The 27,165-nt window shown below is 35.4% G+C and overlaps 1 protein-coding gene across 2 annotated transcripts in view; it reads left to right on the top strand.

The window, feature by feature from the left end:
- The first annotated feature begins 916 nt into the window (after positions 1-916).
- LOC121418555 (C-1-tetrahydrofolate synthase, cytoplasmic-like) overlaps positions 917-27,165 on the top strand; it is a 34,646-nt gene continuing 8,397 nt past the window's right edge. Inside the window, exons 1-10 of one of the 2 annotated variants that reach the window (XM_041612484.1) lie at positions 917-1,429; positions 12,394-12,478; positions 13,531-13,590; positions 14,200-14,253; positions 15,549-15,685; positions 16,618-16,718; positions 17,116-17,252; positions 18,035-18,146; positions 21,812-21,844; positions 26,565-26,734. In XM_041612484.1, coding sequence (XP_041468418.1) covers positions 1,215-1,429; positions 12,394-12,478; positions 13,531-13,590; positions 14,200-14,253; positions 15,549-15,685; positions 16,618-16,718; positions 17,116-17,252; positions 18,035-18,146; positions 21,812-21,844; positions 26,565-26,734 — 1,104 coding nt within the window. In that variant the 5' untranslated portion in view covers positions 917-1,214. The remainder of the gene's footprint in view (positions 1,430-12,393; positions 12,479-13,530; positions 13,591-14,199; positions 14,254-15,548; positions 15,686-16,617; positions 16,719-17,115; positions 17,253-18,034; positions 18,147-21,811; positions 21,845-26,564; positions 26,735-27,165) is intronic. The other variant, XM_041612486.1, reaches the window with a different exon arrangement.

Raw genomic sequence — 27,165 nt, 5'->3', positions numbered from 1 at the left:
ATGGCTTTTCTTCAGTATAATAGACAAATCATTTATATAAGAATTAAAAAAATAATAATAATCACGAACCCTTGAAATATATATTTGTGCATTTTATAATACTAGTATAGTGGGGCAGCTGCGCGTTATGACGTCCCAAATAAAAAAAATAAATTGTAATAACTTTCTTAATCTCTGATAGATTTTTCCTCAAAACTTCACTCGTGGTTTTTTTTTTGCAATTTTTCACAACAAACTTTTCGTCAGGGACCTTCAACTGTAATTAAGAAAGTTTACTAATAGATAAAAGATGAATAGAAAAAGATCATTATAAGCCTAAGGCGATTGGACCAATGCGTCTGACAATCGAGGATGGAGTCGGATGGATGATGCGCTTGCGCGTGTCTTCACAAATATAAATACATCAATAATTAATATTCAAAGAATAACTAATTATTGATGTATTTATTATTGCCCAACTTGTGTAACATGTTTAGTTTAATTAGGAGAAAAGGCGGGCACATCGGTCAATTTAATAGATATAAATTTTCTCTTTATTTAACCCAGGTTCTTTTTATATCCAAGCTTTGTCTTATTTTGTTTTCCTTTTGCCTGAAGTCAATTAGGCCTAAATTAATAAATAATGAAAAGTAAGAAATTAAAACAAACAAATATCGCAAATATCCTCTCTTTGACTTTTCGTCCGCTTTTCGTAGAAAATCACAACATCGCTATACAGAGCAGGATGTATAGGACCATGAGTTATTCACGTGATCACTGTCATGTCACACACCACTTCACCGACGATCAACGATGACGTAGACGCCACCACAATGAATTCGAATAATAGAATGGTATTCAATCAGGCGCGCGGTTTCCGAGAGCAGGGCGCGAAATGAGAAAAGCATTTTGTCTACTATCGGTGGTATGTTTTCATTCATTCTCTCTCCCGCTCATATGTATGCTCTCATCCAAAATACACAGCCTACGGTGATCATCTTGTGACGGTTTTCGGATTTCTTACCATGTCAGCAAAAACTTTTCATTCTATTTTATGATATTCTTTTGACTATTCAAGGGTTGTATTCATTGTGATCATGTTTTTCATCCGCAGACAGTGATAAATCGAGATATTTGGTATTTTATCCAGCCTACATCCAGTTTTTGTCTCTCTTGCCAGCCGAGCACGTTGTGAAGCAGCGCCCTCGATCGTCAGCAGCTGATCATCTCAAAGCATGTTTAGGATACGAACGTGTTCATGTCTTATCTCAAATTCGGAGGTGGTTAGTCCAAGGTTCACTCAAATCAAACGTTGGGTCTCAAATACGACGACAAGAGAACTGTCGAAAACGACATTATCTGCCAGTCAGAGGCTGAAAGTTCTCCCATATCCATATCTTCGTCCGTGTCTAAATATGGCCAGTATAATTGATGGAAAGGGCATTGCTAAGTGAGTATTCGAAATCGAATGGTGTTCGTGTTCATTAATTATATTCATTGACATTGTTGAGATTGTTGATTTTTTATTTAACTCCGAAATAGCCTCATTTACATGATTTATTCTGCATGCATTCATTTTATCATTTAATCCAAACATCTCTAACTTCAGCTTACTAAGTAAAGTTAGCGCTAGTGCTAGGAAGGTTCTCATAAATGACATAATCAATGATTGATGACATTGGATTCTAAAGAATCCAATTTGGCCTAAATTCAGAGTCAACTTCAGTCAAGAGAGGAGAGGGGGGCCGGGGGGGGGGGGGGGTTACTGTCATGCCTATGATGTTGCATGTCTGTGCAATATTGAAATCAAGTTTAAAACTTAAAACTTCATTTTAAATTTCACTTTAAATTACACAGACATTACTGCAATGGCTAGGCTCCACACTGGTAACCAAGGCCCTCGCTGCCATTGAGTACGCGTGGCGCTTGCGCCACGCGTAATTTAATTTTGGAGATTTAGCGCCACGCGTAAATCATTCCATCGATGAAGCGCCACGCCTAAAAAAATAGCGCCACGCCAAATTCCGCGAGCGCCACGCCTGAATTGCTCGAAGCATTTTCTACCTCCATGCTCGAAGCAAGCGCCTGGCTGACCGCTAGTCGTGTCAACATGCATCCCAAACCCGGGGATGCCAGCGCTAGCGCGTTGCACCCCGCTCACCACGGCACTGCAGCACACCGCCCTGACAGTGTGTAGGCATGGCGGTTTTAGTGAGCGTGTTTACGTTATTTGCCTGCATGGCGAGCTGGTATAGCCAGAGAGCTACACATTTTCTAACAGAAGTACGTGTACACACACAATCACAGTGTATTGCTATGAATTCAGTATCCTCGAAGTCTGTGCATGATCGAGTATTTCAAAATTAATTTTTGATGATTGTTTTGACTGACTTGATAAAGAATTAACTCCATCAAATGTTATATGTATGATTTTGTTTTCCCTTATTTTCCGACCTACCTTTTCCTTCTTTGTCAAAGTTTCACAACTACAGGATGTTTGTGTTTTTTCTTAATTATATGGACCAATAGATTGGCGCGGTTCCAAAATTTTGAGAGGGTGGTTGTGTCTCCTAAATTAGACGACCTCCACTATAAAAATAATAAAAAATGCCATCATTCATTCATAAAGGAAAAATAACAAGCAAATAAAAAAAGTCACCAATTCCAAACTTATTTTGGGTACATGTATGCACACACCCCACCCCTGAATCCGCGCCTGTCTGTTATATAGACCTGATATTTTATTGTCATTTTTATTATTTTAATGACTTAAATTGATTGAAGTATTGTTATGTCAATAATCTATAATTTCTCTTTCTTTGATGGTACCCGTGACGGTAATGAAATATTTGAGTGATGTAATGAACACTCACAAAATAGAAAACGCAACTTAATTCATACATGCAGTTGGCGTTTACGAGGTAGTACACGGGTCATATAAAAAAGTTCCTTTTTTCTAAAGTGTAATACAAGGAAAGTCGAAGTTGCAATTTTTAGTGTTAAAGGTAAATGGTATTCGATGGTTTAATGTTATTTGAACTGATTTATGAATGTGTAATATTTGGGACTTGGGTTGAGGTAAGGTTTTGGTATTTTTTTACCTGCACGAATTGTCAAATCAATCTTGAAACTGAAAGATATGCCTTTGTTTACAATTATTAGGGTGCAAAGTTTCGAGTGTTGGATAATTGTGATTTTTTTTTCAAGCAAAGATAAAAGTTACACAATTTTTTTCATAAGTGTTTGACAGAAATTGCAATGTATGAAATAAGTTGAAATAGTTTTTACCAAAGTTGGGCAATCATAATATATCATGAATGCCAATATTTTCCATGTTCTTACCATTATATTTCATGTCTCACAGTTATGCTTCCAACATTGAATAAATCCCTCAAGAAACCTCGATATCTAAGCAATATCCCGGGGGAGCAATATTCCTTCAAAGTCAAATAAGCTTCGTCTCGCCTTTGCGTATTTGATCTGACGGTATTTTCCACTCCCCCACACCTCCCATCTAGAATGAATACCCCAGACAACACAAGTATCAGATTTCTGATGACCATGTGGTTCTCGATCAAGATTGCGCAATTTGTACTTTTCCGTAAACAAATGATGGGAGGAGGGTCGTGAAAGGGGCTAGTCTACGTTTTCAGTCGGTTCTAAAATGTCAAACTACCAAAATGCATATTCTTCAGTAAATTATACATGTATTTAAACTAAGGAATAGTTGGATGGAACTAAAAACCTTTGCATTAAATATGACTGGAAAATGTCCATAATTGAATTTGAACCACGTGCTATCATTTATTTCTTGCCAATAAGGCAAGCCTCCAATTTAAGACTAGCAAACAAACTTCCTCTTCATTACCATACTCGTCCAAAAGAATGATGAAAGCTGGGACGTAATTTTCTCAATATGAAAGAGATAAACAACCCGGGGGGGGGGGGGGTAACTCTGAAATAAAGTATATACAAGGATATGAAATTAAAAAATATAAAGCATGTGAATTGAAAACAGGGGGGCGTTTCATTAATATTTTCGTCTGACAAGTTGTCAGATCTGACAACTTTCCTGGATTCTGATTGGTTGAGAAGCACTTTTACTATAGTAACTGCCAGATAACATAGGACTTGTCGGATAAAATGTCTGACCAGTCCTTTCATGAAACGCTCCCCTGATTTAAAGAAATAAGATCAAAAGTGTCAAAATATGTCATGCTAAATATATTATTCAATTTGATTTATTCAATCTAATTACATATGGTATCCTGTTCCAAACTCTATTAATAAAAGAAGTACAACTTGTTAGAACAGAAATAAAGAAAAACTAGAATTTAATTCGTCATGCGGACGAATTAGGTGGTCTGTCATGATTTTTCATTCAGAGTCGGCTAATGTATAAAATGAATAATTTAGATATGATTGATAATCTTGATTCTAGACATCCTAAGAATAAATTTTGACCATTGCTCAATGTGATTATTAATGTTTCCCATAGACTTTACACGTAAGCAATTTTGAGAATTACAATTCCAATATTGCAAGTGAAAAACGGGCATGATCCCGGCATCTGATCAAAAAGTGGAGGGCACATTACCGAAAGCCCAGAATCTCAGCTATAACATATTAAAAGCTCCGGCAAAACTGACAAAAGAAATGGAGATATGGCTCACGAAATAGAGGAATGTCGAATCTAGTTTTGAGAAAAAGTCATGTCCCATAGAGATTACACACAAAATACATGTGATATGAAAAAAAACAATTATAATCTGTTTTATCTTGCTAAATTTTAACTTTCATACCTTTTAATCATCATAAAGGATCATGTAAGAGGTGGCAAAACGAAAAAAAAATGAAAAAAAAATCATCTTTTCTACCCCAGGAATCGAACCTCCGCCCTCGAGAAAGCAAGTCAAATGCGTTATCCATTGAGCCACGATATTCCCCATAGAGATTACACGTAAGCAATTTTGAGAATTACAATTCCAATTTTGCAAGTGAAATACGGGCATGATCCCGGCATCTGATCAAAAAATGAAGGTCACACTTCCGATAGCCCAGAATCTCAGCTACAACATGTTAAAAGCTCAAGGAAAGCTGACACGAAAAAATGGAGATATGGCTCACGAAATAGAGGAATGTCGAATCTAGTTTTGGGAAAAAGTCATGTCCCATAGAGATTACACGCAAAATGAGGAAAAATGACATGCCTCTTTTCATCGCTGTTTTACGCAATGATGCGTTTCTCAAAACGAATATTCATGTGAACTGAGGAGAAAGAGTACATTATAAACTACAACATATCGAAATCTGGGCGAAAAATGATCTATATTCGAGAAGTTACAACCAAATTTGCATAAATTTGATGACGTCATTTTTGAAAAAAATGAAATTTGTAGTTTGGGCGCCTATTTGATGACGTCACGATATAATTTAGGGACAATGGTGACATGAAATCAAATCTACAACTCATACTCTATCGATATATGAAAAAAAAATTGGGGGTCAACGGACTTTTTAAAGAGCTACAGTGAATTTACAATAGGCATGTTTTTGCCCATATATGGCCTATAGTGAGAGCTCGCGCGCACACGTGCTGCAAACTTTAATGGGTGTTAATTTCTATATTAATGGTTGTAGAAGGTTGATCAAGGTATCAAATTGCTCAGAATTTTATTAGCAATGCAATGATATTAAAAGAAACGGTTTTTCTGCGTTGCGTTAAGGTGTAACGCGCGGAAACGCGCGCGCATACGTGCGCGCGCGCAAATTTTTGAAATGCTTAAAATGACCTGAAACGTACCCAAAAAATTTTATAGGTCATTTGGACGATTTTTTTACCTTTGACGCGCACGTACGCGCGCGTCATGACCTCCACATGACCTTTGATGACTTCGACAGTTGACCCGTGACATGAAGTTAATGTCATGTCAATATTGTTAATTTTTGATAATTGATAATGAAGATATGATCAAATGAAGAATTTTACAAAATGGCGCGTAGATGACGTCATCATGACCATATGACCTTGAAAAGCTTATTTTGCCGTCTCTATGATAGATTCTATATATGACGAAAAAATCAGCAAAATTGATTCAGCCAATTTCGAGAAAAGTTGGCGACAAACATAGGTGCCAAGAATAAAGAAATAAAGAAACTAGAATTTAATTCGTCATGCGGACGAATTAGGTGGTCTGTCATGATTTTTCATTCAGAGTCGGCTAATGTATAAAATGAATAATTTAGATATGATTGATAATCTTGATTCTAGACATCCTAAGAATAAATTTTGACCATTGCTCAATGTGATTATTAATGTTTCCCATAGACTTTACACGTAAGCAATTTTGAGAATTACAATTCCAATATTGCAAGTGAAAAACGGGCATGATCCCGGCATCTGATCAAAAAGTGGAGGGCACATTACCGAAAGCCCAGAATCTCAGCTATAACATATTAAAAGCTCCGGCAAAACTGACCAGAAGAAATGGAGATATGGCTCACGAAATAGAGGAATGTCGAATCTAGTTTTGAGAAAAAGTCATGTCCCATAGAGATTACACACAAAATACATGTGATATGAAAAAAACAATTATAATCTGTTTTATCTTGCTAAATTTTAACTTTCATACCTTTTAATTATCATAAAGGATCATGTAAGAGGTGGCAAAAAGAAAAAAAAAGTGAAAAAAAAATCATCTTTTCTACCCCAGGAATCGAACCTCCGCCCTCGAGAAAGCAAGTCAAATGCGTTATCCATTGAGCCACGATATTCCCCATAGAGATTACACGTAAGCAATTTTGAAAATTACAATTCCAATTTTGCAAGTGAAATACGGGCATGATCCCGGCATCTGATCAAAAAATGGAGGGCACACTTCCGATAGCCCAGAATCTCAGCTACAACATGCTAAAAGCTCAAGGAAATCTGACAAGAAAAAATGGAGATATGGCTCACGAAATAGAGGAATGTCGAATCTAGTTTTGGGAAAAAGTCATGTCCCATAGAGATTACACGCAAAATGAGGAAAAATGACATGCCTCTTTTCATCGCTGTTTTACGCAATGATGCGTTTCTCAAAACGAATATTCATGTTAACTGAGGAGAAAGAGTACATTATAAACTACAACATATAGAAATCTGGGCGAAAAATGATCTATATTCGAGAAGTTACAGCCAAATTTGCATAAATTTAATGACGTCATTTTTGAAAAAAATGAAATTTTTAGTTTGGGCGCCTATTTGATGACGTCACGATATAATTTAGGGACGATGGTGACATGAAATCAAATCTACAACTCATACTCTATCGATATATGAAAAAAAAATTGGGGGTCAACAGACTTTTTAAAGAGCTACAGTGAATTTACAATAGGCATGTTTTTGCCCATATATGGCCTATAGTGAGAGCTCGCGCGCACACGTGCTGCAAACTTTAATGGGTGTTAATTTCGTTATTAATGGTTGTAGAAGGTTGATCAAGGTATCAAATTGCTCAGAATTTTATTAGCAATGCAATGATATTAAAAGAAACGGTTTTTCTGCGTTGTGTTAAGGTGTAACGCGCGGAAACGCGCGCGCATACGTGCGCGCGCGCAAATTTTTGAAATGCTTAAAATGACCTGAAACGTACCCAAAAAATTTTATAGGTCATTTGGACGATTTTTTTACCTTTGACGCGCGCGTACGCGCGCGTCATGACCTCTACATGATCTTTGATGACATTGACAGTTGACCCTTGACATGAAGTTAATGTCCTGTAAATATTATTAATTTTTGATAATTGATAATGAAGATATGATGAAATGAAGAATTTTACAAAATGGCGCGTAGATGACGTCATCATGACCATATGACCTTGAAAAGCTTATTTTGCCGTCTCTATGATAGATTCTATATATGACGAAAAAATCAGCAAAATTGATTCAGCCAATTTCGAGAAAAGTTGGCGACAAACATAGGTGCCAAGAATAAAGAAATAAAGAAAGATATAAAGAAAATTCTGACGAAATCAATAGGTGATCTGTCAGAGACAGACCACCTAATAAAGAAAATTCTGACGAAATCAATAGGTGATCTGTCGTAGACAGACCACCTAATAATAGAGGAATAAGCATGGAAGAAAAGATGGAATGGAGGAGAGACCACTCAGACCAGCATGGAGAATGGCTGCATTGTGCTCTGATTCAAGGAAAGTCAGATGAACTGATGCCGAAAAGGAGGGACATGTGGAGTTGGAAATGGTACAAAATATTTTTTTCCGGGGGGGGGGGGGCGTGTTATCATCTACCAATACAGCAGATCAAGTTGACCAACTGCTCACACAATCTACACACAAATTACAGCGCAAACATGTGGTGTCACTCAATGGTCAGAAGAATTTTTAAAAAAGTTTTACGACCCTCTTAACTTACTCGCCACATCGAGCCTGGGGATCCACTTGTTAAGATAACTTGATCAACTGTAAATAAAATGTAACCTACGAAAATCCCGGGGGACAAGCTGTCCTTATCTGACCTATAGTCAAAACACTGAGGCTAATCATTTGTACGAGAGCCAAACCAGAGAAGAAAGGGAGATCATAACAAAATGTATATAAAACTAATTCTAAGCCATTAATACACGAAAACAATTCTAAAACATTCTAAATCGATCGTTATTCTGAGATGTTTGTGACTTCTGTTCGAGAACGGGATTTCATAACGAAATGAATACAAAATATATTTTTTAATGTTAGCACATGCAGGTCTCAAAACAATTTCAAAATGTTCCTGATTGTCCGTATATCTGAGATATTTATGACTTCTATTCTGTTTTATTTCCCTTTCCACCATTGTCTAAATAATATTATGCCATTTATATTTCTTTTTGGAGAACGGGATTCATAACGAAAGGTATATAAATATATTTTGGTAGCACCTCAAATCAATTTTAAAACGTTCCTGATTGTCCGTTTAGTACTAGTAGTCTGAGATATTTAGGACTTCTTATTTCTATTCTGTTTTATTTTCCATTCCGCCGTTCCTTTTGGAGAACAGGATTTCATAACGAAAGGTATATAAAATATATTTTGGTAGCACCTCAAATCAATTCTAAAACGTTCCTGATTGTCCATTTAGTAATCTGAGATATTTACGACCTCTAATCTGTTTTATTTTCCTTTCCACCATCGTCTATTAAATAATATGTCATTTATATTTTTTTGGAGAACGGGATTTCATAACGAAAGATATTTTTACTTGTTAGCATCTCAAATCAATTTTAAAACGTTCCTGATTATCCGTTAAGTAATCTGAGATATTTAGGACTTCTATTTCTATTCTGTTTTATTTTTCTTACCACCGCTCCTTTTGGAGGACGGGAGTTCATAACGGAAGGTATATAAAATATATTTTTACTTGTTAGCACCTCAAAACAATTTTAATACGTTCCTGGTTGTCCGTTTAGTAATCTGAGATATTTACAACCTCTATTCTGTTTTATTTTCCTTTCCACCATCGTCTAAATAATATTATGTCATTTATATTTTTTTGGAGAACGGGATTTCATAACGAAAGATATTTTTACTTGTTAGCATCTCAAATCAATTTTAAAACGTTCATGATTGTCCGTTTAATAATCTGAGATATTTAGGAATCTTATTGCTATTCTGTTTCACTTTCCTTACCGCCGTTCCTTTTGAAGGACGGGAGTTCATAACGAAAGGTGTATAAAATATATTTTTACTTGTTAGCACCTCAAAACAATTTTAATACGTTCCTTGTTGTCCGTTAGTAATCTGAGATATTTACGACCTCTATTCTGTTTTATTTTCCTTTCCACCATCGTCTAAATAATATTATGTCATTTATATTTTTTTGGAGACGGAATTTCATAACGAAAGATATTTTTACTTGTTAGCATCTCAAATCAATTTTAAAACGTTCATGATTGTCCGTTTAATAATCTGAGATATTTAGGAATCTTATTTCTATTCTGTTTTACTTTCCTTACCGCCGTTCCTTTTGGAGGACGGGAGTTCATAACGAAAGGTATATAAAATATATTTTTACTTGTTAGCACCTCAAATCAATTTTAAAACGTTCCTGATTTTCCGTTAAGTAATCTGAGATATTTAAGACTTCTTTCTTATTTCTATTCTGTTTTATTTTCCTTTCCGCCGTTCCTTTTGGAGGACGGGTGTTCATATAACGGAAGGTATATAAAATATACTTTTACTTTTGAGCACCTAAGAACAATTTAAAACGTTCCTGGTTGTACGCTTAGTAATCTGAGATATTTACGACTTCTGTTCTGTTTAAGTTTCCTTTCCGCCGTTCCTTTTGGAGGACGGGAGTTCATAACGGAAGGTATATAAAATATACTTTTACTTGTGAGCACCTAAGAACAATTTAAAACGTTCCTGATTATCCGTTAAGTAATCTGAGATATTTAGGACTTCTATTTCTATTCTGTTTTATTTTTCTTACCACCGCTCCTTTTGGAGGACGGGAGTTCATAACGGAAGGTATATAAAATATATTTTTACTTTTTAGCACCTCAAAACAATTTTAAAATGTTCCTGGTTGTCCGTTTAGTAATCTGAGATATTTAGGACTTCTTATTTGTATTCTGTTTTATTTTCCTTTCCTCCGTTTTTGGAGAACAGGAGTTCATATCGGAGGGTATATAGAGTACATGTATTTTTTTAATTAATTAGCGCCTCAAATCAATTTTAAAATGTTCCCGATCGTCCGTTTAAGCAGCGCACACGCGCGCGCTTGTATCGTGGGCGCACATAATGCGCACGCGCGCGCAACGGCGCGGCCGCGCCAGGCGCCGGCGCTAAATTTGGGTGTTGGAAAATATTATCAATTCTGAAAAATGCGCCACGCGTAATTCCTTACTTTGCGAGAGCCCTGCTGGTAACATGACTAACTTTTTTCTTGGTGGCCCGCAAGGCAAATTTGGTGGCCCCAAATCATAGAAAAACATTACAATTTATCAAAACTTTGGAACAATTTATCAAAATTTTATTATTAAGTTATTAATATTGTAAATCAACCATTGGAATTGGGACAGGAGGCTTTATGCCACAGTAATTAAGTTAACTTTTTCTGTCCCTGGCGTTCCAATGGTTGGTATTTCTTATTTTGTATTGTTTACACTGAAATGTATTTTCGAATTTTATTTGCCGAATAAATAATAATAATAATAAGCCCGACCGGGACACCAAGTGTGGCCGTTTAAGGGAATTTGGGTGGCCCGACTCTCATTTTGGTTGCCCTGGGCCGCCAGGCCACTGCTAATGTCGAGCCCTGTGCAAAAGAGAAATGATGGAGCCCCAACTCTGCATCGGGCTCTGTGCAACCATTCATAACAGATTCAGAGATATGATGATAACTGAGAAGCTCTGTAATTTTAGATCCTGTTGGCTGATTAACTGTCATCAGTTCATCCAATTGAAAGTGATTTAACAAAACATATATTGTTCCTCCTGATCCTGCTTTATTCTATTCCATACCTATCCTATGTAAGATGACTAGGATCAATCTAGTATATCTCGTAAGATCCTTTGAACAGCAATCGTTGGGTCAAGGTCTGAGGTGACAGGCCAGAATAATGTCAGTTTTGAAGAGATAGAGTTCACTTCAACAGTCACTACATCAGCATACATGTACATCATTATATCTCTAACTTAGACTAATCTCCAAGCTAGTCTGAACAAATTATGTTATTGTTGATTGTTCTAATGTTGGTTCCTTCCTTTTTACATTCCTACACCGTCACACCACATCCCTCTCTTTATCCTCTTTTTATGCCATTCGCTATTTTCTCTCCCTCTCACCCTTGTCTTTTCCGGCTCTCATTCTGTCTCCTCCTTTCTCTCCTTGTCTTTTCCTGTCTCTCATTTTGTCTCTCCTTTTCTTTTCCTGTTTCTCATTCTGTCTCCTTTTTTCTCTCCTTGTCTTTTCCTGTTTCTCATTCTGTCTCCCCCTTTCTCTCCTTGTCTTTTCCTGTCTCTCATTCTGTCTCCCCCTTTCTCTCCTTGTCTTTTCCTGTCTCTCATTCTGTCTCCCCCTTTCTCTCCTTGTCTTTTCCTGTCTCTCATTCTGTCTCCCCCTTTCTCTCCTTGTCTTTTCCTGTCTCATTCTGTCTCCCCCTTTCTCTCCTTGTCTTTTCCTGTCTCATTCTGTCTCCCCCTTTTTCTCCTTGTCTTTTCCTGTCTCTCATTCTGTCTCCCCCTTTCTCTCCTTGTCTTTTCCTGTCTCATTCTGTCTCCCCCTTTTTCTCCTTGTCTTTTCCTGTCTCTCATTCTGTCTCCCCCTTTCTCTCATTGTTTCCTGTCTCTCATTCTGTCTCCACTGTTCTCCTTGTTTTTCCTGTTTCGTTCTCTCTCCTCTCTCCTTGTCTTTCCCTATCTCTAATCGTAGGGAGATTCGTCAAGAACTCCAAGGAGAGGTGGCCATGTTGAAAGAGAGACATCCGGGTTTCATGCCCGGTCTTGCCATTGTTCAGGTCAGTTACGAACCCTTGGCTGGGCCTTGTAAATAATGTTAAATTGAACAATTAATTGTATGCCTAAGTGCAGGGGACAAACCAGGTTATTCCAATGGGGGGCATATTTTCCTGATGAAAATTTGACGAGCCAAAAAAAGGTGTTATCAATTCACCTCACTTCGTCCGCGGAAATTTGACCCCCCAAAAAATGGCTCTCTCTTTCAAAGGGGGATGGGGCACACTTGGTATTTTTGCATCACAAATTTTGTTTATGGCTCTCAAAAGGGGGACACGGACTGGCTGTGCTCCCCCCCCCCCTGGATTCGCCACTGCCTAAGGGGGTGTTGAAAAACGTTTGCAATCAATTGCAAATATTCAATATGTCAATTTTAACAGCGAATGAGATTATGCTCCTTGTTTCAACAAGCGGATTAGCAACCAATCTCTAATTCGATGTTAATTGCAAAGCATGTGATTGATTTAGGGACTGAAAATGCACTTGCTATCGATCGCAAGTTTCCTGCAATGCCCCAGTTAGTCCATGGTCTGCACTCTGACGTCAGAGTGCAGGATTGTACTTTTGGTATGATGTCAGAGTGCAGGATAGTGCATTTTGGATGCAATAGTGCAATTCGCTAAATAACGTGATCCGATTTGGACCAATCAGATTACAGAAGATTCTTGGGAGTTGTATGATATGTATCAATGTAGTGTATTATGTAACCTTCATGTAGTTTTGTCACAAAATGTATTGTACAAGGGAGTATATTGCAACTTTTACTGTACATGTAAATTGACCTTTAAAAAGAAAATAAATCTTCTTGTAATGTCATTCCTCTGTCGAGTGATTGGATGGCAATAAACTTACAATAAATGTATAATTACATGTAGTATCTTGTAAATTATTATTTGTATAAATCTCAATTATTTATTTTTAGATACAATTATGAGCACCCCCTGCCAACCACCCTATACCCCTGACCCCCCCCCCCACCAATATCCTGTACCTCAGTCAAATATTTGTGTAAAGTATTCTTTTTGCAATTGCATGTTATTTTTGTTTTTATCAGGTTGGAAACAGATGTGATTCTAATCGATATATCAAATTCAAGCTTGCTGCAGCTGCCGAGGTAACTTCATAAACATTTTTTTACCTTTATATCTAATTTCTTATATGACTTATATTATATGAGAATGGTGTTTGAAGAAGAGGGGGGGGGGTGGTTGGGATGACATTGATGATGATGATGCTGATGATAATGGTGATGGATGCCAGTGATGGTGATGGTAATGGTAAATGATGATTCAGCAAAGTAATAAAATCTGTGTAAATGTGTGTCTGTATATGTGTTGGACTGGCTCTGTGCTTGGGGCGCTCCCCCCCCCCCTCGACACCAGGTAAAGTTTCAGTGCAGCTGCCCTTGCAACATATCATTTATTGTACTGGGTTAGTATTAGGTCATTGTGTAATTTGTGCTTTGTATATTATTTAATGCCATTATTTTTGTCATGATTTATTATGTTATAGTTCTTTGTATACCAACAGCCGGAATATGATTTTTATGCCAATGTAATTTCTTTTATTTTGAGCATGACAATAAATTTTGAATATCTGAATGTTGAACTATATATGTCAATACAGTTCAAATATGGTTTAATGTTCAAATTACATGAATTCAATGTTGTATATTATTGATTGTAACTAATGTTCTGTCTATCATTGTTTCTTTTTGTTTTAGATTGGCATGGTAGCCCAGCATTACAAACTTCCAAGCTCCAGTACATTACCTGAGGTAGGTATTAAACTCATTGGGAAGATTGTAAGTGTTGAGTGTTGATATTGGTGTTAAGACCATGAGTCAGGATTTCTTACCTTGCTCCAATATTAAATGTTGGTTTACATTAATTGCTGTCACATTCTTGATATCTTTTGAGATCAGCCCAAGCTCCAACCTCATTTCAAGTTTAGGGCAGTGATTGGTGTAGATACAGGACACCAACCACATTATTGCTAGCTCAACACCTCGTGACATCTGTCTATACACTTGCCTTATTTCAAGTTTGGTGTTGTGCATGGTGTAGAAACTGGTTCCATGTTAACATCACCAAACTTCTAATAAATACTCATTCAATATATCATAAACAGTGTTTTCTTGTATTATAATCTATATCTCCAATCAGACTTCTAACATTTGGATTCTAATAGAGATTTACATTTATGCAACAATACAAGGAGTATTCGATTATAGACATGAAAAGAAGACATCTGGGGGGCGTTTCATGAAAGGACTTGTCAGACGTTTTATCCGACAAGTCCCATTTCATCTGACAGTTACCATAGGAACAGTGCCTCTTAGCCAATCAAAATCATGGAAAGATGTCAGATCTGACAACTTGTCGGATGAAAATATTGATGAAACGCTCCCCAGTTTATTGTAACAAACGTTACTGGCAAGCACGACATGTGCAGGGGTAGCCCTGATAGGTATTCTATTTGTGTATCACTTTCTAATCTATCATTCAAAGAACTACATAGTCCAAGTTTTTCTGATTGAATTGAATATTTGAATTCATCCAACGTCACAGGGATTTAGGAATATTTGATGTTAGATAATGTGTTTTGAGAAACTGACCCTAATATCAATAGGGCAGTGGAAGCTTCTTGTTTAAACTTATAATCTCAGAATAATTTTGTTTACCAGAGTTTATGAGCATTTTGGGTCAAAAGGTATCAAGTCTGAACTGGTTTTGTATAAAAGTCCTATGTAAAAGTACTAATCTGCTACATGGAAGACTTAGTGTAGCAATCTTTCAAAAATGTGAGCGAATTACTGTGCAACACCAGGGCCCTATTGCATTATTAGAGTTTCCATGATGGTAATTATTGCCATCCATTGGTAACTTCCCTGAAATCCTTGATTCTGATTGGCTGTTGAACTTTGTTGCCATTGTAGTTAGTTACAAGTGGATGGCACAGTTACCATAAGAATAACTTTCATGCAATGGGACCCCAGGAAAATTATTCCTTGAATCTTAAGTTAAGCATTCTAGCCTAAAATTTGCATGATTTTCTATCCCATCTTAATAGGTTGTGAATAAGATCCAGGATCTGAACAAGGATCCACGTATCCATGGTATCATAGTTCAGATGCCACCTGAAACCAATGAACCCATAGATGAGGATCTTCTACTCAATGCTGTGGCTCCAAGCAAAGACGTGGATGGGTAAGCTTAGATGGCTGTTCTTGCCTGGAATGTGTCTACTACTGGTACAGGAGCTTACCATGGTATATAGCCAGGGTTCCCAGTCATAGAAATTGTGTTCAGGGAAAAGTCAGGGAATGTGGAAAATTTGTGAAAAGTCATGGAAAGGTCATGGAATTCCATTTACCTCGTGGCTATGGCAGCTTTCCAGTTTGTCGTCTCATACTCTGTGATCATACTCTGCTATTATAATTGGTGTTCATGATTTCCATTTTTCCCATTTTGTGACATCTCAATTTCTACATAACTCCCGGGACGTCACAGGAAGTCATGGAAAGCGGCATTTTAGTCATGGAATTATGTTTTCATATTTCTGTGGGAACCCTGATAGCTCAAAGTGTCCAGAATGGGAGGATTCATTGGGGGGAAGCAAGCCTTTCTTGGCTGAGGTTTGATGCTATATCAAGTGACGTGATTGTAATATTGCCCTCAGTTTAAAATTTCATACTGTGCTTGGTCAGTCAAGCGAAGCAGGTGAACACATGAAAAACAATTACAAGTAAACTCTCAGACGAAGCCTGGAAGGGTGTTATGTTATAATGGGTAATGTTAGGCCTGTGTCTGGAAAGGTCTAGGAGAAGGATCAGATGAGAGACTAATCAACCAGACTCATTAACCAGCTTGGCCAACTAAGAACAAAAACTACTTTTCCTTTCCCACTTTGAACAAGTACATTGCTTTTTTTGGGGGGGGGTGTTAAAATTTGGTAGAAACACAAAACCAAGCCCCCCCCACCTGCTGTGTGTGGCCATGTTTTAAGCAATGAGCATATTGAAAATTATTGACTTTTTAACGTTTCAGATGGATTGAATGATTGACTGATAATAAATCATGCATGGAAACGTCATACTTTCATGAACATGCAGTATAATGTATAAATGATTCTTTGACAGATTGACTGACCGCAGTGCAGGGAAGCTAGCAAGGGGTGAGCTTGGGCAATGCTATCTACCATGCACACCTAAGGGATGTCTGGAACTGCTCAAGAGATCAGGTAAATAAAGCTTCATACTACCAAGTAGAATCAATATTTGCAGGGTTCCTTTGCTTAAGACAGTCCGATCAAAGATCGTTTACAGAATCATTGGTCCAAACAGTTGAAAAGTGCAAATGTATGTTTTTATGATGAAGATGATAGGTGTATTTAACTCACAATAAGATTTTGTCATGCAATTGTCATGCAATTTAAAATACAATTATACTTATACAAATACTTTCCATTTCTTTCTTAATCTGAAGAAGTGGTTTGAAGTAATTCCATTTTGTTGCATCCATTTCTTGAGTCTTTTTTAATTTTGTAATGATATAGTTTCAGAAGAGATGAAAATAACTGGCTGCATGTAAATAAGGAGAAAAAAAATTGTATCGTTTTATTCTGAATAATTATACAGGTGTTGAGGTGGAAGGTAAAAAGGTGGCTGTCCTAGGAAGGAGTAAGATTGTCGGAGCTCCGATGTCGGATCTTCTTAGAGCTAAAAATGCCACAGTTACCATGTGTCACTCCAGGACAAAGAACATTGATGAGATTGTGAGTAAATGGTTTGTCCTTATTTTCCCATCTTTTGTGAATTTACCTTTATTTTTCCCATCCCATTGCTGGTAAATCAGGCCTGAGAAGAGAGAGAGAGAGAAAAAACTATTCAACACAAAAAGAAGTGTTGATTTAAAAGCACGCAAGCTCAAGAGCCTCTTGAAATAAAGCTATTTGAAAAATGTTGCTTCAGATTGTGTTTTTGAATGATTAAACGTAAGGGGAAGATAACATTTCCAGTTATTATTTCCTGTCAATTTGCGTGTCAAACATGCTGATAAACATAAATTGTACTATCATAGATTTATGCCACAATTGGCTATCCATAGTTTAACCACAACTTTAGACCAAAGTTTTACCTTAAATTGCATATAAACCAGAGTTCAGAATACTGATCAATAGTGTTCATGTACATCTTACGAAGAGTTGCGATTGATCCAATGAATCACAAATATGGACGGCCAGCAAGGTCAACATCTATTATGCACGTTTGTTCAAATTATTTTCTAACTATGGTGTATATTCATGCATTCATTGTTTTCTTGAAAATTCGCTCTGCTTCTCCTTGTTTACAAAAGACATTGTGTAAATTTCCTGTAGAAAAAATTATGACACTGATAGATTTCCATGGAGTTACAATTGATTAGATCAATTGTAACTCTTTGTAAGAACGGGGCCCAGAGCCATTCTTTAAAATAAGTGTGGTAATTTTATCTTGTTTCAGTCTGAGCAGCATATGAATCCTGAAATGATATATTTATCTTGCTGTTTAACAATAGATCCGTGAGTCTGATGTGATCATAGTTGCTATACGTCAGCCTAAGTTTGTACAGAAGGAATGGATCAAACCTGGAGCGGTAGTTATAGACTGTGGAATCAACTTCATCGAAGGTAAGGATCACATTCATCCATGTCATGCCAAAAAATTTGTCTTGCACTTTGATAATATATCCTCAGTCACCAATGCAAGCTTCAGCTTAATTTGATAATAAAGCAACAATCTAGATATTTACATTGCTTGGACTTTGTATACTAAATTGTCATTTTGAGTATTGAGTGTGTATTTTACCTTGATGAATTTTATCATTTGTTTGATCTTTTTTATTGTATTTAGATTATTTATTCAACACTTAGTAGACAATAAATGTAAAAATCACAAATTTTTTTTTTGAGAAGTAAACAATTCTTTAATCATTTTAATATTTTATGCCTCCGCCCACTGTAGATGGTTGCTGGAAGCATTATGTTTTAGGGTTGTCCGTCCGTCCCATTTTCGCTCTTGCGATAGCTATAAAGCATTTGACGGGTCAACTTAAATCTTGGTCCTAGTTTGCAGGACTATGAGGAGTGACGATAAGGTCAAAGGACCGTCATAAAATTATCTCTCACAATAAATAGAGATCAATTTGTCCATTTGAACTTCAAACTTGTTTATGCATTTGAAGGTGATGATGATGTCAAAGGTCAAATGTCTCAGGTTATATAAAACATTGAAGAATTATTTATTGAATATATTGAAGAACTGTTAAAAAGAGATCAACTTCAAATTTGATTAATTAGGAAGACAATAATCTAGGGGATTAAATATTAGGGGCATGAGGTCAGAGGTCAAAGGTCATTGAAAAGAGGGATCATGTATAATCTTGCTTCATGTGTGCATATTGGAGTCATACATTTGATCTCACCTTAGGGTAGGATTAGAATTCAACTGTGCAGTCAAGAATCCATCTAGATTGTTGAAATTATTTTGGTAGATGGTACTATTGAATTATTCAAACAAAATTAAGTTGTTGCATCAAGATTTGCGGTTCTATTTCAGGCTAATACAGTGATATCTCTTGCATGACAAATACATATTTCCTCTATTTTATTTAAGTCAATAGTTATGAAGTGTCTTTGATTATTGTTGATATAAATATAGAAAAGATACAAATCATACCCGAAAATATGGCATGGAATTGAAAAAAAATCCATTACAAGATCAACATTATGCTGTATATTGCATCACTCATAATTACACTTCAGCATATTTCCCGTAGATTTTACCTTTTGTATTAGGTTTATGATTAAACCATTTTTAAATTATTCCACTCTAATGAAAATTGATTATTGAGAACTCTCAGTTTTTATTCAACCATTGTATATTGTTTGTAATCAGATTAGTTACACTAGTACTAACCACATTAACATCAACTCATTAGCAGCGACCCCCCCCCCTCCGCAGGTGACTTTATTTTTTAAGTTTTAGATTGACATGCACTAAAGTCCAATTTAGAGATAAATACCCATTGTGAACTATTTAATGGAATAGTTGATTGCTTTGATTTGGTTGATATTGTGTTTGACGATTACTTGGCATGAAAATAGTGTAATTTATGAATTTACCACGGAAAAAAATATGTGTTTCTCTTGTGAAATAAATACATGAATACACAGTATGAGTGATTTTAATCATATCTAATTACATAATTAAAAGATCAATTTCGATAATCACACTTGAATGACTTTTCTATGTAGTTAACAAAAAATAAAAATAAAATCCAAGACAGTCAAATAAGTACACGTATAAAAGAATCACATAAATCATCCATTTTATGTGGATGAATCTGTTCCTAAACATTTCCAATTACCATTTTCCTTTTTTGCTGTTTTATGTGGAAAAACCAGGGTGTGGTTTGAACAGGGGGGGGGGGGGTGATGGGGTAGGTAAATTGTACCCTCAATGTCACTTTGATAGGATGTATGCAGTTATTAGTCCAGCTAATCAGTGAATACATCTATATCAGCATGTTATTTCTCTACTTGAATTGATGTCAGTATGAGCACAGTGCATCGAGTGCTTGAAACAATCAATATGTGCATATTCAAATCATGCTCCCACTGCTGATGTTGTCATGTACTCCTGATAGTTCATTAACCCTCAATGAAATCGTACCATTTTGCATTATGAAGGGATCAAGATGTAAGTCTTCAACATTGTATGTACATCACTGGTGTGCAGATGAGGGGCTATGGTCCCAGACCCCCCCCCCTCCCCAATTTTCATAATCAAGAAAAAAATAGTAGAAAATGAAAGAAAGAGAAAGGGTGAAATACTGTATGATATTGCTATCTGAATAATTTGTCAAAGTATATCACAAACTTAGACTTTTGTATGAAAATGTCTTTTTGGCTTGTATGCTTTGCTCGCTTGCATCTCTTTATGAATTTTGCCTCATATGGCTTGTCTAGCCCCCTCTTTTTTTTCATGCATTACACCACTGATGTACTTGTGTATTGCAGTTGACTTCATATGAGATATAAAGGAGAACTATAGCAATTTAAAATGCAAATATTATGCACTAATAATTAAAATGAGTCTTATTTCATACCACATCATGTATATTACAAAGTATATTTGCCCAGGTTTGGCTAAAATGGAATAATGCCTATTTTATGTAAATTTGATTCATTTAAATTTTTATCTTATTTTATTTGTACTGTATCTTAAATAGTGACCCAAATGGGCAGGATCAGTTCTCGAGTTATTTATCAAAAAGGATAGTATAAAGATATATGTAACCCCCCCCCCCCCTCCATTTTGTAGCATTTGCCATTCCTATTCTGTCTGGAATGATTATAGTTCCCTGTTAATCCTAAAGAAAGAACAGGAGGAAAGGAAAGTGGGACTGGTTAAAAATAGAACGATACAGAGGCTCTATTTAACCATCACAACAAAGTAATCGAGGGGTGGGGCAAACGTGCATCTAGATCTCGCAAGATCATCACTGCATGTTATTAAGAAAGATGGAACAAACAAAAACACGAGTGGAAATGACGTCTTATTTTACATACTGTACTCAATAATTTATAATGCATTATGACCCTATGGGCTGCAAGCAGTGATCAGTGAAACAGATAAGTTCTGTCTCTTCTGCGAGTGATGATTGAGGGAGAAAGTACTCTTTATTACATGATCGACTTTTGACCCCGTTGCATGAAAGTTACTATTATAGTACATTTGCCTTGCAATGGTATCTTTCATGGAATCATTGATTTTGATTGGCTGTTAATCTTTGTTATCTTTGAAGGGCAAAGTTACCATATTAATAACTTTTATGAACTTTCATAGACCCTGTAGTATATTAGGAATAAGTACGAATTTAAAATTAAAAAAAAAAATAAAAAATTGAAATCGTACTATGTTTTTGTTTTCACCAGCACGTGAAATGTGAATCAATAAGTAGATTTGCACATTGTGTGAAAAACTCATTGGCTGTATCTTATATGAAAATACCGTACTAGTAGTCATGGACTTTCCATGCTGTAATGTAAAAGTTTCTGTTCTTGATTTCATTTATGTGCATCTCTCGAATGACAGTGTGATTCTTGATTTCTGTTCAACTTCTGTAATTATTTACTGACCCATTTCCAGTTGAATAACCACTGAACTACATGTTTAGGCCAGTAGACATGCTTTAGTAACTCCCGTAAAATACAAATTCCAATCTTTGATCCATTCAAATCCAAAGTATTTATACAAATCCACTTTGTTTATTCTATATTGCATAACACAGATGACAACTCTGAATTTAATGATGATGATGATGGTAAGAATTGATCATTAACCCTATCATGCTATAGGCTAAAATTCCACCTGATTGATAACAATTATTAACTTTGCTTTGATATACCCAAATTGGCCAATATGCAACTTTGAACTTACCAATTATCCCTCTCTTTTTCTTTTTTTTTGCCAGTACATGTATATCATTCTGTAAACATGATTTTGTTAGTAAAAGGAATGCTGGTAGATGTTTTGGGTCATTTAAAAAATCTAAATTATGTTCATTTACCAGTCTCTGTTCAGTTATCTGCCTAAAATGAAATGAACTCAGAAACAAAAACAGAGGTCCAAATTCAAATATTTTTGTTGTCTCCTTGAAGTTGAAGTAATCTCTTAATTAAGTCTGAAATATTTACTGTCAATAGTTTGCTATTATTTTTTTCAATATTGTAATTGTAATATCAAATTCTGAATATTGTTATCACTTAGGATGGACAAGGGTTGCATTCCTCAGAGAAAAGGACGTTCAGAATCAAGAATATGTACTCATCAGTGAAAATTTGGAACAAAATTACCTTTATAACCCATGGAAATTTTACTCAAAATGAACAAAATCCACAAGTTGGTGTCATGTAAAAATAAAAAAATTCAGCAGCTTGGCATTTGGCAACTTACATAAAGAAAGATGATGAAATAACGAGGAGCACGTATAAAGGCAGATTGAAACTTGTATATTGCTTTATAGTTTATACCTCAACATCCAATTAAATCCAAGTAAGTATTTAAAGCCTTGGGCTGGCTTGACTGTTCGTGATATTCCAAAGGAAATCAAAAGAATTAGGATAACTTGGCAGTTAACAAACTGAAAGGAGAGTGATGATGCCACAGAGTTGACGAGTCATGAGGCGACATAATGATTGAAACTAAATTTGAATTTGTTAAAACCACCTCTGAATGTGGTCATGTTTTCACTGATTGAATATTGATTCTTTTTTTTTTTTTCTGAGGATTGTAAATACCCTTTCTGTCTGATTGGTTCATAGGTGCTTTGTACATTGCTTATTATGCATTGTGTGTCTGTGTTGTCAAATAAGGAACGATTTAGTATGAAATTCTTAATTTGAAACGATTACATGTATGTAACACTTGCATGCATCTATTATTTTTCTGCACACTTTCATGTATGCATCTTGCACAGTAATCATTTTAAACTAGTATTAATGCTTGGAGCAAGCCTCTTACATGCTTATGTCACCATCATCACATTGAAAAAAAAAATGTTTGCTTTTGACATTTTGGGGCTTACCTGTAGTCGGAAAGGAAATGTATAAAGTATGCATCATTTGTGTATTAAGGAGCAGGTTGGAGAGGAGAAGAGAAAAGAAATTGAAGAGGGGGGAGAAGAAGAAAGTGGATGTAGAGGGGGGCTGAGAGGGGGTGAAAGATGCAGGAGGAAAAGGATGGTTATTTTTGTTTGAAAATTCATCAAATTTTTAATCATATATTGTATTCAAATTCAATTTATTCAAATACGAATAAAAGAAGGGATATTTGTTTTTATAAAAGCACAGAGTAGACTTTTAATATGTTGGGGGAAAACATCTTCCTGGTATCTTTTCGTGTTGATTTACTCAAGCATGTCTCAAATTGAAACTGCCGTCATATCTGGTTACTTTAATTTTTCTTTTCTTAAATTATGCAACCTCAGATTTAATTAAAATTCACTGAATGACCTTCAGTACATCATTGGTGACTCCATATGGTTCTTGGTATAAACTACAAACTCTTTATAGTCATTGCAAAATAAATCTCTTTTGTCTATTAAGTTGTTATGATAATCATTACAATCGATATAGAAAAAAATTGCAAGAAAACTTGAAACATATATGTCATTGATTATGTGATTTAACAAAAAATAGGTGTTTGTAAAGTGATTTTTAAAACACTCATTGGATCATTTAAGTGTTCGTTGTTTGTCATATTGTTGTTCAGACTTTTTATCATTTAAAATTTGATATGATTTGAGAGAAGTCACTTAATTGAAAGCTTTGTTTTTCTTCAAAAATTAATTTCTGGTTTCATGATTATAATCATTTACATGTAACTCATCTTCAGATTCAACCCATCAATATATAATGTATTTTTAAAGTATTTTGTCAATATAATTCCACATCTAAAATGATGATGAAAAACAGAAAGTATATATTCATCCATATTAAATGCTCAAATCTGTCATGCTTGAATTGCCACATCTTCATGCTAAATCCCATCTTGATTCTCACAGGACGATGAATCTCACTCTCGCATCTATAATTCAATCCTCCTCCTCCGCTCACTCGATCTTTTGAAAATGCCAACATTCATCAATTCCTCTTTATCATCCTCTCATCTCTGATCTTTGAAAGCCCCTCTACTAATGGAACAAGCTGTCCCATCTGACATTTGGTATAGATTGGCTTTATTAACCAGTGGCCTGACTACCATACTGTACACCCTCATTGCTTGCACAATGTACTTGTTGCCTGTGCATAGTTGGATTGCGTACTGAAATTTTATTTTTGTGTGTAAATGTGTGTGCACCGTTCATTTTGCCATTTAAATAGTCTACATAAGTACCCTTATTCATCTACTCTTATGCATATGAATCGTAATTTGAAATATTTTGAAAATATACCTTTGAATATCATATTTTATTTGAAATCATGTCTTTATTAGTTACAAAGCTGAAAATTTGAGGGGGTTTGTAATTTGCAAATAAACCAAGAACTTTCATTTAGAATGATAGATTCTGTCCTATTTCATAGATAATGGTAGCTGTAGCCTTATTTATTCCTCTCTAATTACTGTCGTGTCCATGAATGCAATAGTTTAATTATTTTTGTTTGTATTCAACTAGTTGAGGAAGAATTCCTGTTATAGACTTAAAATTGAATTGAATTTGATTTCTAGAGAAAAAAAATTATGATGGCAAAGTTTTCAAAAATATATAAATTTATAATTCTAAATAAAAGTATAGGCCTATAACAGTGGTTGAACTGTTCTTAAAAAATGGTAGGGGGGGAGCCCCCCCCCCCACCAACTTTATATCACTTAATTAAAGTTACTGTAGTTTATTGTGATGCCCTCTTGTAAATTAATGTAACTCAGAATATTGATTACAAGTAAAAATATGATTTTTGTGCAGAAATTGATGAAATGCATTTATGCGCATGAAGAAATTATCTTTTATAACTACACATAGCACGGATCCTTATCAATTTAATTGCTATAAAAAATCAGCTAGGTCAACCAGTTGACCCAGCAAAGAACAAACTCTCAAGTTTCAATGCCAAACTATTCCATTTTTTACACAATAGATTTGATAGTGACCTCTTTATCTATAAAATCCAGAAGGGAAATCATATTTGTGAGTTCCAAAGGAGTGCAAGACAAAACTGGTTCTTGGGGTCAAATAAAAATTCCAACAGGGGTATTCAATGACATCTTTTAAAGGGGAAAAAAGGTATTATTTGGTGTTCGGAAATTTTTCAATTTGACTTGAACAATCGTTGAAGCATTCAATTAAGCAGAGTCCATGATTTAAAGTTTGATTTGGAATAATCATAGGCTTCACTAGAAAATTGATGGGAATTTAGGGATGAGTCTTAATGAGATATTGTTGTTTACAAGTATTTCTTATAAAAAGCAGTACCACTATTACCATTGATGCTAGTATCACTTCACTAGAAAATCAATGGGAATTTAGGTACAAGTCTTAATGAGATATTGTTGTTTACAAGTATTTCTTATAAAAATCAGTACCACTGTTACCATTGATGCTAGTATTGATATACATGTGGTAATAAGTGTCATGTCTGATTTAATGTTGATCATCCCATTCTCTTTGTTTGTAGATAGTCTAGTATGATTTCTGTTATCTTTTCTTTTATTTACTTGTACTTCACACACACACATTGCCTTGTCTGTTGTATCTTTGTCTTGTAAAACTTGACATGAAGATGTACATTTCAATGTATTCATTACTGGGAATGTACTCAAATACCTTAAGATTTAATTTACCGCAATTTTTCATCTTGTACATAATGTAAAATAGTACTGCATATAAGTGCATTCTCAATGTAGTGGCATGGATATATATATATTTTTTAATATTTTCATTGTTTATTTTAGTCTGTATCTGTCAAGTCAAAGTAGTGCTAACCAATGGTACCAAGATTTATTGTATTGTCATATACATGTATGTACCTATATTTTTTTGTATGTTAAACATTTTGCAGTTCAGAGGAGTTATAACTCAACCAAGAAAGTGTGATAATTCCAAAGCTACAATTCGACTTTATTTAAGGATATACATGCAATTCTCTCTTTGCCTAAATGAATGTATAAAATAGAGAAAATGCATTATTCTGTTCTCATATATGCATTAAGTTAACAAACAATTCTCAAATGAACTTTGATCGCATACCTTCTCTCTTCATTTATTGTACCGTACCTTCATCTTATTCAACACCTAAATGCCATTCTGCATTGTCCTCATTAAACATGAATGTTAAACTACATTGCTCTTTCCAAATAGAAAATAAAGTGGAAAATGTTTGTAATCAATTTGCTTTCTGGTTATGGACTGAATTTTAGCAAAGATATTAAAAATAATTGTTTGCATTCAGCGTTTGCAAACAAATGTGTATTGAAGCTACTATATCAACCATGTAATGCATAGAAGTTTTGAAGATGATGTTCCTCCCTCTCCATCTTCATCCTAGATCCATTCTCCAAGCAAGGTAGGAAGATGGTTGGTGATGTAGACTATGATGGAGTCAGGGAGGTAGCAGGAGCTATTACCCCGGTCCCCGGTGGAGTAGGACCTATGACTGTAGCTATGCTCATGGGGAACACTGTGGAGAGCGCCAAGAAGACCGTCGAAGGAACTCTGGTGAGTTTAATACATAGCTTGCAGGAATCGTATGACAATTACACAATTTCTATGAAAAATTTGCAATCAGCCAATCAGATTGAAGGATTTCAACTATTTTCAAGCTCTATGAAGTTGACCTTAGAATTCAGGTTAACCTATTGTCTTCTGGAATCCTGTGATCCCTTTTCAAAGATCTCAGCCACGGATTGCACCATTGCAATGAAAATTTGCATGATGGTAGAGAATGACATAATCTACATATGCCTAATCTATAGTATGTGGTTGCATACTTGAATTTCTCTTGACTTTATTTAGGAAATCACATTTTCTGCTCCAATTCACTATCTAAATGCTTATTTGGGGAGACTTGAAAGCAAGGAGTCAGTGAGAAGCACTGTCAAAAAAAATTTGCACGCCAAGATTATCACTAAAAAAAATGTCTAGGGGGA

This window comes from Lytechinus variegatus, chromosome 7 (genome assembly GCF_018143015.1).
Source record: "Lytechinus variegatus isolate NC3 chromosome 7, Lvar_3.0, whole genome shotgun sequence".
Taxonomy (NCBI): Eukaryota; Metazoa; Echinodermata; class Echinoidea; order Temnopleuroida; family Toxopneustidae; genus Lytechinus; species Lytechinus variegatus.
This window is presented reverse-complemented; position numbering and strand designations above follow the sequence as displayed.